Below are 12,966 nucleotides of genomic sequence, written 5' to 3' on the forward strand. Positions count from 1 at the left end.
AAAGAAAGGAAAAACAGAATAGCTGTCTTTTTTTTTTTCACCTTTCTCCAAAGCAGGCTATATCGTATTGCTTTCTCAAAGGAGCAGAGATGCTTCATAAAAGCAGGCAGACCAACTTATTGCAAGACATTTTTAGCTTTTCTTTCCTTCTAACTTTCAGTCATTTTCTCTTTACAGTTAAAGATAATGTCACTTTTTGCTATTTCTCTACCATAAATCTCCAGCCATGAGGTATAATGTAAAAACCAGTTATAAAGTTTTATTGTCACTTCTAGAGATGGTAGAAGGCAGATAAAATCTTTCAAAAAGTGTGATTTTTGCCACAATTCTCATCTCCCACTCTTAGGAGTTATACTCCTGGAAAATAATCTATACTTTCTCACTCTTATTTTAAGATTTAATGAGCTGTTATAAATAAGCAATTGTGACAAAAATACACTCAGATGTAGTGAGCTTAGAGAGGATGACCATCAGGAAAAGATCATTTGAAATGATTCTACCAATTCAAGTGCCACATATAATATTTCTTCTATTTTTAAAGATGAATTCTTCACTCAACTTTATTCATTCTGTTTTCACGATCATAATTATTTTCATCAAGTGCTGATATTGAAATTGCAGGTGGTTAAAGAAGCCAATTTTAGTGTATGATAAGATTTTTTCCCACCTTTATTGAGGTATAATTGACAAAATTGTTTAAGGTATATGAGTTGATGTTTTGCTATCCATTGTGAATTAACCATTACCGTCAATGGTGATGACATTTTAAATCTACTCTATTGAGCCATGATAAATGTAACAGGTGTTCAAGGGCTATAATCATAGAAAAAAATCCTGTCCCACAGAAATATATGAAATAAGATAAAACATATAGCTAGGCAGTTCAAAAACTTTTAGATTTAAAAACAATTTGGAAAGGCACATACCTCTGCTGTTCTAATGCACTAAGAAAGTACTGTTCAGTGTCTTATAAAAGTTCATCCTCATATTTTTAATCCATCTAGGGAACGTGACCATGGGCAACATTACAACTATAAATACTGATACAACCATTACAATAAGAAGCATTGGATGTAAGTGTCACACTTAGAATGAGTCTCTTCTTCTCCCTTCAGCTCCCCCCCGCCCCATTTCTTCTCCTTTTATCTCTGTTTCTCTGTCTCTCCTTTAATTAGCAGTATTGCTAAGCGATCTCTTTTTCTTATTTTCTGTTCATTGATTTGCTCTAGATATAATAGGGCATAAGTCAGAGTCAGCTCAACTGTCACAATCTTGTAAGTCCCAGAAAAGTGAATGAGAAGCAGAGTTTCAAGGGAACTCCAGTAGCCCTGCGTCTGTACAGTAACTCTCAAAGCTCTGACTGGAGAAGAAGAAATGACGGAACTGGACGTGTACTGGCACTGCCCATCTTGTAGGTTACCAGCGGGATTGAAACGTGTGTACTCAGCAAGCGGTGCTGAAGTAAATCACATCCCTACATAAAAGGGATCTTCCCAAGAATTAGCAGCCTTTATATGAAGGGCCATTTGGAGTGAGAGATACAGATCTTATTCGAATAACTGAGGGGACAAGAGGATTTCGTGACATGAAAATGAAATATATTCAGTTAAGTGGATATTTGGCTGCCTTCCTTAAGCACTCCTAGAACAGTTCTTCATATTGTCATGTGAGGAAAAAAATAACTCTGTATTAGTTGTAATAATAGCGTATAAACATTGCTTGAGAGAACTTTCTATATTTATAAAGTGCTTTCACACATTTCAAAATGGATCCTCATAATATCCCTATGAGATGCAGAAGTTATTTTGTCATATACAAATGATTGTATATACATTTTTCCACAGGTATATATAATACATATACACATATATATAGTTACATATATAATGTGCATATTCTTTTTTTTTTAATTTATTTATTTATTTATTTTATTAATTTTTTTTATTTTTATTTTTATTTTTTATTTTTTATTTTTTTTTATTAAATTTTAAAATATTTAATTCTTACATGTGTTCCCAAACATGAAACCCCCTCCCACCTCCCTCCCCATAACATCTCTGTGGGTGATCCCCATGCACCAGCCCCAAGCATGCTGTATCCTGCGTCAGACATAGACTGGCGATTCAATTCCATAATGTGCATATTCTTATGTACTGCTGCAAACACAGAAACCTTTTCAAGATGGTAATACTACTTATAAAACCCAGATCAAGACTTTATATATATTTCATATTATTGATCAGCATGCAATGAAGTAAACTGAAGTAGTTCAACAGTAACATATTCCAAATATATATAAGGAACCAAAGTAAGTACACATCACAAGGAGTGAAATAGTCAGATTTTGAAGCTTGGAAGTCCAGTTTCACTATAACCAGCAAGGACTCCATCTTCTTAGTTCATGAACACAGTAACATTTTAACAGTTAAGCCAGATCACGTTTACTCTTAATCCCTCTGCTAGAAGTGCTCATAGAGATGCTGCTCAGATACTAGGTAAGATATTGGTATAGAACCTTGCAGATATACAACAAATGGGTAAAAAAAAAAAAAAAAAATCAGAAAACCAGCTGTCAATTATATCAACGTTATTTCCAACCACATCCCTATTTCTTGCTGTCGCATACTTCAAGGATTGTGTGGGATGGAAGTTCTCATTTATTTCCAAGTTAAAGCTCTATCAAGGGAACTTTTCTCATGGTCCTGCCCTGCAGGGAAGAAGTGTTCTGGATGACTAGCTGCCTGTGGCTCCTTCTATACCTTGACTTCAAACCTCCAGTTCTAGGGGTATGATGTAAATGAGACCATCCTGCTCAGTGAATACATATTTAGATTGCAACTGGAGAAGCAACCAGTATTATTAACAAATGGTCACTTCCACTTATTTATTCCTAAGATGTAATGAGATAATTTGACAAAACCCTAATGATGGTTATGTGAGAGAGACAAAGATAAATATCTCATTACCACTTATGTTGTGAAAACAGAAGTTAATAAGAGAGACTTTTGAAGTTTTCATCAGAGGATTAATGAGAAGAGAGACAAAGAGTCCATTGAGTTAATTTTGTAGCCAGTGTGGCCTGCAATGTTCCAAGTCAAGGGGAAAAATAGGAAAAGTTGCAATAATCTACATTTTCTTTCTGTCCTGAAGAATTTAGTTATGCATTTATATGCAGAGATGGGAGTCCAGGTGTTTAAAGTCTTTTAAAAAGTAAGTTAAGAAAAGTAACACAAGTAAAGAACTTTCTGGGTTTACTCCATTTCAGAGCAATGCTGCTACTGCTAAGTCACTTCAGTCGTGTCCGGCTGTGTGTGACCCCATAGATGGCAGCCCACCAGGCTCCCCCGTACCTGGGATTCTCCAGGCAAGAGCATTGGAGTGGGTTGCCATTTCCTTCAGAAATATTGTTCTATAAATATTTGAATTTTTGTAAGTGGAGTAAACAGGTAAACTCCAGAATTCATTTTATTCCTTTTTTAGTGCCACTGCATATGCTGCCATATCAAGTGATGCAATAGCTGTGGATGTCTCCCAGTACTCCTGTGGGCTTTCTTTATGATACATTTAGTGGTTACTTATGTAAAATCCAATACTTTCCTTTGCCACCTTTTAATTTACCTTAAATTTATTTCATTTTGTATCTTTTTAATCACATCAAACCCTTTAAAAAACAAAATGGTTTGAGATGGATGGATAAATGAGTAGATAACTGGATGAGTAATGAATGGAAGGATAGAAATCACCTGGAATGACAGTCAGTCATAATCTACTGGGAGTCAGAATTATCTCATAGCCTTGCTATTCATTTGCAATATAATTGGGATCAAACAAAGAGACTTAGTTTTCTAGCTTCAGTTTCCTAATATGTAAAATCAAGAACTTGGACTAATGATCACTAGGGTCTGATTCAGTCCAAGAAGATAGATAACTCCTTGACTAAAGCATGATTCCATTTGCTAGCATGTTAAATGCCAACAAGGAAAACTTGATTTGGGGGACATGTTGTTGAAACTATCCATCATAGGCCTTTTACAGTTATAAACTGTTTTGGCCTCATTACCAGTAAGGATTTTCAGTTCAACCTGTGTAACTAATTAGTCTATTCAGTCATAATAGTTAGACTAAAGATTCACATTGACACAGCTAGAAGCATAGATTTACACTGTAAACATCTGTAATTATTTATTTAATTTGGAAATGTCCAAATCCATTTCAGAAAGGTCTTTGTTCAAAACCAAAACAAACCAAGAGGAAGTACGTTCAATCACATGCACATTCTAGTTTCCCTTTTAGCATCTCCGCTCCACTACCCGCATTCTTTGGAGGTCTTACACTCCCAAATTATAATTCATGGGGATCCAAGAGAATAGATTATTCCAATTCCTTTCTGAAAATTTAAACTTTCCTTTTAACTTTTCCTTTGGCTAGTGCTCCTACTTGCTTTTGCTTAAAATGGAAATGAGCATAGAGGTCATCAGTATCTCAAAGAAAGATAAATTTTCTTCAAAAAAAAAGATTAATTCCAAACTTCCTGATACCAGGTTTGTATTTTGCAGGGACTTCCCTGGTGGCTCAGAGAGTAAAGAATCCGCCTGCAATGCAGGAGACCCAGATTCAGTTCCTGGGTTGGGAAGATCCCCTGGAGGAGGGCATGGCAATCCACTCCAGTATTCTTGCCTGGAGAATCCCACAGACAGAAGAAGCTTGTCAGCTGCAGTCCATGTGGTCACAATGAGTCAGACACAACTGAGCAACTAACACTCTTTTGTATAACTTTGCTAAAATATAATTTTTTTGTTTCATTAAGCAGGGATTCAGTTCATTTCTTTCTCTCATAAATTCATTTTTCTATGGCATTCTTTCCACATCCCTGTCTTCCCCTTTGGAGTTTTTTCCTGTTAGGATGACCAGTATCAAATGCATATAAAAATGCATGTTAGAATGAGTAAGGCATTCGTGATATCTTTATGTAGTAAGTTTTTCTATCCAGTTTGTTTGCACTGTTCTGAAACCATTGCATACATTTTAAACAGCCAAGCAATTCTGAAGAAAATCGAATGACTTTCAAGTCTGTCATTTCCAAGAAGACAGCTGATTTATAGTCACTTTTTATAATAACCTAAAGCATCAATTGAGGGAAAAAAAGAAATGTGAAAGCTGGCTGTTTTCAAGGATATTTCAGTTTTCCCCTAAATATTCATGAATGCCAATGTTCAAACATTCAAATTGGGTTAAGTCTACAAACGGGTATTTTTTTGGCACTTAACTGTAACACTCAGAGTAATAGTACCTTCACCTGCATTCTGCATAAGCATGTTGTTGGTAAATATTTAATGAAGTAATCGAGATGGAAGCACTCTTACATTTCAATCAAAATAAGCAATTAGCTTGATTGTTATTGTTTCTATTAATGAGTGAATTGTTCCTATGCTTTAGAGTAGAATGTGCACAATCAATTATTAGCAGCTGTGAATCACAACTTAAACTGTCTCAGGTAGTAACCATATTTTGTGCCCATCAAAAAATGCTGTGCCCAGATGAGTGACTAATTTGTTGGTGACTAATTGATCTTCCAGAGAAGGCAATGGCACCCCACTCCAGTGCTCTTGCCTGGAAAATCCCATGGACAGAGGAGCCTGGTAGGCTGCAGTCCATGGGGTTGCTGAGTCAGACATGACTGAAAGACTTCACTTTCACTTTTCACTTTCATGCATTGGAGAAGGAAATGGCAACCCACTCCAGTGTTTTTGCCTGAAGAATCCCAGGGACGGGGGAGCCTGTTGGGCTGCCATCTATGGGGTCGCACAGAGTTGGACACGACTGACATGGCTTAGCAAGCAATTGATCTTCATGTTCTTTGTTACTCATGTGCTGGAGCTAAAATGGATACTTCATGTATTGGATCTCAGGTTATTATTTTTTTTATTAGATTACTGAGCACGGGATTGATACTTTATGTGGCATCTGCTACTCAAAGAAACAAATGAAAAATAAGAAACAAAGCTTGACTGAAATGATGGAATATGCAAAGTTTCTAAAGTCCTTCTATATTTTAAATAGGATTAACTAAAATTACCAATATGATATATTTCTTTAGTGGTTTGATTTGATCATATTGTTTGGGAATTCTATATATGTCTTACAATTGGGGTTTTTTGTTTTTGTTTTATTTGTATTTTTTCTCCTTTGGTGAAAACTCTAACTTCTCCCACCTAAAACTTCTTGCTATGTAGATTATCAGTGCAGTGGTTCAGACTAGTTTGAGGAGTTTGTGTCACTAGTTGTGAATCCTGGCTTTTTAAAATTTTTTTCTGGAAAGTTCACCTAGTCATAAATCTGATAGGGAAAACTGTCAGATTCAGTGCTGAAAGGCAGATATGAATATTCTCTTCCTTCCTGAGCAGCTTCAGGTAAACAGAAGTATCAGCCAGAACAAGTGTCCATCAATTAGTCAAATACATCACATGTTAGGTGGCACTGTACTCAATCAGTTGTCTCAGTCAGCTTAGTCTAAGCGTCCATCACAGCCGTGAGAAACTAGACCAAATACTGTTACAATGAGGGAGCACCGTTGCTCGAGACAACTACATTTTATGTTGTATTTGGATGTATAGCTGAATAGACTGCTGCTCTGTTTTGTTTTGTTTTTTCCCCTCTCCTGGCTGCACACTGCTTGGCATGTGGGCTCTTAGTTCCCTGACCAGGGATCAAAACCATAAACATGCCTCCTGCGTTGGGAGCACGGAGTCTTAGCCCACTGAACCAGCAGGGATGTCCCATACTGTTACTGTTTAGAAATAAAGTTTCAATTGAAATTTTAGAGTAAATCAAGAATTTCTTTGTGGGTATCAAATTCATAGTGGACGTCTTGGCACAGTTTAAGTGTGCTCCTTTCCTTACAAAGCAGATTTGTCCTGGTAGAGTTTGCTTGTAGGGGTTTCCATTAGAATGTTTCAGTCTTCGGCAAAACTGTTTACCACGAGGGATAAAGTCTAGCAATGCTATTTTGAGCAAGGATATAATATTACAGACTAAGTTTATCCATTCTCTCATCATATCTTCTTACCACACAGATATGCAATTGTGCTATATTCAAAAAGTAAATATGCCATAAATTCTGTCATTAAATGTGGTGATAGGCAAAAAGTCTCTCTGCAGAACAAAAATACATTAATGTTTCTTTACTTTCTAATCCACTGAATGGTCACTATCTAATAACTCTGAACATTAAATAAATTAATGTTGATTTAGTATGTAAAATAAACTAAAAATCAGCCACCTCCTGATTTTTCTAATGTCTTACTATACATTAAAAACTTCCTTTACCTCCCATTCTGAGTATATTTTCCTCCCCTATACCAGGTTGGTATTGATCCATAAAACATGTGAATTAAGTTTCAGTGCCTTTAATTCTTGAATTGTGTACAAGTCATTTTTCCCCTAAAGGTAACGAAACATAAAGTAGTTTTAGCAGACATTTTGAACAAACACAAACTTTGGCCATGGAAATGTCCAGACCACTCTGAATTAACGAAGACCAGCATGCGCTTTGACCTATGAGTGGTCAAGTACACAGTTAGGGACACTTATCTAAATGTATGGTTATGAAAAGACAGTGCCTTTTTGCTTGATCACTATTCTGTCTTCTTCAGCAGGTCATCTCTTTTCTGAAAAAGGTTATAAACATCAGGGAAAATTATATTGAAGAATAGAATTGATTAATGTGACATATTTGAGTTTCTTCTACCTCTCTTCAACAGCATGTCATAGGGAGACCATTCCAAACACAGTGAATTAAATTTAAATTACACAGCTTTGGCTAGAAAAGTGTTTAGTTAATTCAGCCCTTGGAGTGAAATTTGATTTTCTTCCCTACACTTGAGCCACTTCCTGATTTTTCATACAGTGATGATTTCTATCAAGGCATCTATTGATTTGAGATCTTTTATTCACAAGACTGTTGCTGGATTTTAGTTTCTGAGAGAAAAATATGGAAAAAGTATATTGTTTATATCAGGGAAAGTACACTAAAAACTAAAATATAGTTGTACAATAGGGTGATATTTGTACGGTGACTTTTTTCCTACTGTAAAGTGTTATAGGAGGTACTATTTATTCTATGACATCTTTTGTTATTTTAGGTACTGTGATTTGTGAAAGATAACACTGAGGACATTCTGACACTTTCTGTTTGCTGTCGAATTGTTCCAGGAGGCTGTGGAATTGTTCCAGAAGGCTGTGGAATGTAAAAAATAGGTCGACTTTTAAAGCAAAATTTAACTTGTGCAGCCTAAATAATTTGGTTTGCCTGAAACACTACACTGAGTTACTCATTTCTTGTCTTTGAATTTCTTTTAGGAAGAAACCTTTATCATTTATTTCTTATGTTTGACTTTCAATTCAGAATTTAAATCTAGGAAGCAAAAGATGGAAACTTAGTTCAACCAAGTACCAATAGAGCTATCTATTCTTGTATAAAAACTAACAAGAGATGTAAAATTGAGAATAATTCACATGTACAACTTCTAGTTTAATATCTAAAATTAAGTTATATAGTGCAAAAAATATTAAATCAGTGCTCCATTTGTGACACAATAATGTTGATACTATCACAGCTTCTGTAAATATTTCAAAGGTGCTCCTATTCCAGTTACTTTCCATGTACTAAGTTCATCTTTACAACAACAGTGACAGTGCTCTCCAATTTTTTCAGATGAGCAAAACAAGGAACAGAACAGTTTTTGAGTTTTTAGAGCAGAGGTTCTCAACTTCTGCACTATTAGCACTTTGGAAACTTTGGAGTCAGATCTTTCTTTGCTGGGGGCGCTGTCACATACATTTTAGAATTTTTAGCAGCATCCCTGGTGACCACTCATTGAATGCTAATAGTAGCTCACCTACTCCCATCCTCCACCCAGCTGATACAACTAAAATGTCTCCAGACATTACCAAGTGTCTTCCCAGATGGAGGAAGGGAGAGGGGACCACATCACTGCCAGGATGCAAGACACTACATTAAAGAATTTGTCCACATCCTGCTCCTTCCACCACTCCCCCAACCAAGAACAAAACAACGTCCCTTTCGGGATTTCATCGACAGAGTTAAAATGCCTCAAGGAAAATGAGAAATTTTTTTCTAACTTGAAATTAATGTTAAAGAGTATCCACTGTAGTTTAAAAAAAGAAGAAAAAAAGAGTAGCTTTCCACTCGAAGTTGGCTTTTGAAAAGCAGATTATCAGTTCCGGGGCAAATTGCAACAATTGACCTGGCAGACCTCTTAATCCAATAACTTGTTATTATCAAGTCAGTTTGGATGTTATCCTGAGAGACGTGCTCGTGCCAAAAGAAGGATGTGTTCTTGCCTTTTAAAGCTCACTTTAATGAAAGATACCTACGTGACTATCACACCAATTGCTGGTGGCTATCAGTGGCATTAAAAGTTACAATTCCATGAAAATCAGCATTTGAACTTCTTCTCTTAATATGACAGCAACGAAATAAATGAATTTGGTCTCCAAACTTAATTGCCAAAAGGAATTAAAAGAAGAATAATGTGAAACCATCTCAAAATACTATTAAAAATACTATATAAAGTTATATTGTGAAGCACTAACTTCTGAACAAATTCCTTATTCTTAATTAAAGACCTTGTACTTGAAACATTTTGAGCCTAATTTTTGTCACAAATATACATCATCCCTTGTCTCCATTTTTCAAAGTGACACTGTTCTCTTAATATTTATATATTTATACTTTACCCTCTATTGGGCTTCCCTGATGGCTCAGAGGGTAAAGAATCCGCCTGCAGTACTGGAGACCTGGGTTTGATCCCTGGGTTGGGAAGATCCCCTGGAGGAGGGAATGGCAACCTACTCCAGCATTCTTGCCTGGAAAATTCCATGGACAGAGGAGCCTGCTGGGCTACAGTCCATGGGGGCACAAAGAGTCGGACATTACTGAGTGACTAATGTCACTAAGCATAGCACTCTTTACCCTCTGTTAGATACTCCCTTAATAAAAATATACTTTATCATATTTCTTATTTTTTCTTTCCTTTAAGACTCCTATTATAATTCTACTTTTCAATAAGGATTTCATCAATATTGCAGTTCTGAGTGTTGTCTAAACAGTTATAATCTCTTAATCCTTAACAAATGAAATGAGATATTTTCCTTCTTGTACCTTCAATTCTCTCTATGTTGCCTTAGCTTTAGCCAAATATGATGCAAACCTTCAGTTTCTATGAAATATCTATGCTGAGTTTACTGCTGCTTATAAGTGACAGTAAAGAATAGCCTTTAATGCTTGTAAATATGTTGATTATGTGACTAACTGCTAGGATTTACACACTCTGCTTTTTATTACACTGATGGTTATCTTCTTTGCTATAAGTGCAATGAAGCAACTAAAATGTCACAAAGAAAACTGTCACCTCTATCCTGTTTGCTGTAAAATACCATTTTACAGCATTTATTTTACATCATTTATTCTGAAACTTTAATGGTGGCAAAGACAATGGGGAAATATTGCCTGATTTTTGAATATTACAAAGATTAGAATTGAGTGTGAAAGCTCAACAAAAATGTTTAAAAATACCTTCCATGAACTATATTTGCTTCCCTTTTTGCATCAGTGAAAAAATATTCTCTGCTTAATCTGCGTTTCCTAATAAAGACAGGCTATATCTCAAAGATACATTGAATTCTAGTTGGTCATGAATATAAAAGGTTATAGCTGTTCTGCTTTTAGGAAGCCGAGCACAAGCACGGCATAAAGCCCACTGATGCATACCTTGTAGCACTCCAGGGCTGTAATAAATTTCAGATCATCTGTTTCTGCCAGGCTGTTTTTTAAACCGCTGTCTTCTCCTGTGTGCAGCTTCACCGTGCAGTTAAATGGATGGGTATCTACAAGTTGGCTGCCACCTATCCTCATGAAAAGTAAGCTAGAATCAAGGTTTCACAAATATTGCCAATTCTTCCATGAGGAACCTAACATATGTTGAAGAGTGTAAGCTCTGTGTCCTTGGGAAGGGAAATATTGAATTTGGTTTCTCAATCTGTCAGGTAAATGCAAATGGTGTTTAGTCCACAAGACAAAGATGAAGAGATCTGTTAGGTCCCGTTAAAGTAATCTACTGAATGTGATTCTTTTACAGACCACAGATGACATCCTTGTGGCCTCAGCAGAGTGTCCCAGTGACGATGAGGACATTGACCCCTGTGAGCCGAGCTCAGGTGGGTTAGGTTAGTCGACTTTTTTTCTTACTTTCTTTGGCTCAACTGTAAATCTTTGTTGCATGCTATAGTCCTTAAAAAAAAAATCCTGCACTTATATCTAGAAGTCCTTAGTTTATAGTTTTTATATGGATAGAGTTCCCTACATTTATTGGGGAAAAAAACGGTTTTAAAACAAAACCCACCAAGATTATGTATTTCAGAAAAAGCAGTAGAGGACAGCACACAAGGCTCATACCTCATTGTTCCCATTCTATTAGCTCACAATGTAATTTTCAATATAATTATTTAAGGGGCTCTCCCTTAGGCCACCTATAGTAAAAACTGTAAAGCTTAAAAATTGCATTGCATTGTGGAAAATTATTTGACCTTTCTACTCACAAAAAGTCTTCACCTCTCATTCTGCCAGCAAATTATCTTAAGTGATATATTTCTGAATTTTGAAAGTAAGAGTATTATGGCAGTACAGGTACTGCCTGTCTTTGATTCATTTAATAGAGACATGTTTGAGTCTTCCCATGTCTCCCTAAATTTCAAGCTGATGTGTTTTATCTCTAGGTGATACATAATTTACCCTCCTTCTTTGTGATAAAATATGATTAATACATAAATACGGCTTCCCTGGTGGCTCAGTGGTAAAGAATTTGCCTGCTAATGCAGGATCCCTGGGTTGAGAAGATCCCAGGAGAAGGGAATGGCTACCCACTCCAGTATTCTTGTCTGGGAAGTCCCATGGACAGAGAAGCCTGGCAGGCTACAGTCCATGGGGTCACAAGAGAGTTAAACATGACTTAACGACTAAGCGACTGCTGTTTACCTGCAGCCTTGTACCATCAAGTGGTAGCTGTGGACACTGAAAATGAATGAATCATAGCCTGAGTTTCATCTACATACTCATAATACCAAGGATTAGGGTAATTTGCATTAGTTTCCTTTGTAAGCAGTTTCTTAAAATTCAGTAATTGTCTTGTTTAGGGTTCGAATCATTGAGGTGGGTATGGACTCACCACTATGGGATAATTCATGACTTCTGTAGATGTCACCTGTTACCCCAGGAGAACTTCATATCATAATTAAAAAATCAATGTGTAATTCTTCTGAAGAATATCATTTTTATCTACTCATTCTGATATTTCAATAAAAAATGATTCATGAAACATATGTTTTACCTCCTTTTGAATATCACTTCCCTGCACCACTGGCTATGACTACTGACTGTCAGCACTTAGAGCAGATCCTGAGTGCCCATGAGGAACAGAAGCTCAGCTGTCATCTCTCAGCAGGAGAAGGTCTTGAAGGTCCATCCTGGCTGTCTTCCCATCTTTCTTTTTCTCACCTCCATCCCACATATCGAAATTCTCAGCCTCCAGAACATTTTTCATGTACAGTTATTAGAAGGTGACCTGATTCCCTTTTAGTGGTCTAGACAGACGTGGTCCTTTCCTGATACTGTTCTGGGGCCCCTCTTTTTTTTTATTCTCATTCTATGTTAGTCAAAAAGGAAAAGCTAGTGCTTTTTTGTCCCTTATGTCAGTCCACCTCTGTGCCTTATCCCTCCCGCAAGTGTCTTTTTTCCCCATTTCTCTTGTTTTCATGTCCCTCACCATGACTGTCTTTTTTTGTATCTTCTCTGAGATCTTCCAGCATGGATCATTCATAAAACCAAGTCTGATGTTTGTTATACATTGATATGTGTGTGTCTTAACATAATGTTGAAAACAGTCTAGG

General features: G+C 36.4%; 1 protein-coding gene across 21 annotated transcripts in view; it reads left to right on the forward strand.

Moving 5' to 3' along the window:
- Positions 1–12,966, forward strand: part of NRXN1 (neurexin 1) — a 1,215,464-nt gene that overhangs the window by 1,174,220 nt on the left and 28,278 nt on the right. For 13 of the 21 annotated variants that reach the window (XM_068971240.1, XM_068971223.1, XM_068971278.1 and 10 more), the window contains one exon: positions 11,160–11,247. In XM_068971240.1, coding sequence (XP_068827341.1) covers positions 11,160–11,247 — 88 coding nt within the window. The remainder of the gene's footprint in view (positions 1–11,159; positions 11,248–12,966) is intronic. The other 8 variants (XM_068971304.1, XM_068971268.1, XM_068971250.1 and 5 more) reach the window with 1 other exon arrangement.

The sequence above is a fragment of the Capricornis sumatraensis genome, chromosome 1 (assembly GCF_032405125.1).
Source record: "Capricornis sumatraensis isolate serow.1 chromosome 1, serow.2, whole genome shotgun sequence".
NCBI classification, from domain to species: Eukaryota; Metazoa; Chordata; class Mammalia; order Artiodactyla; family Bovidae; genus Capricornis; species Capricornis sumatraensis.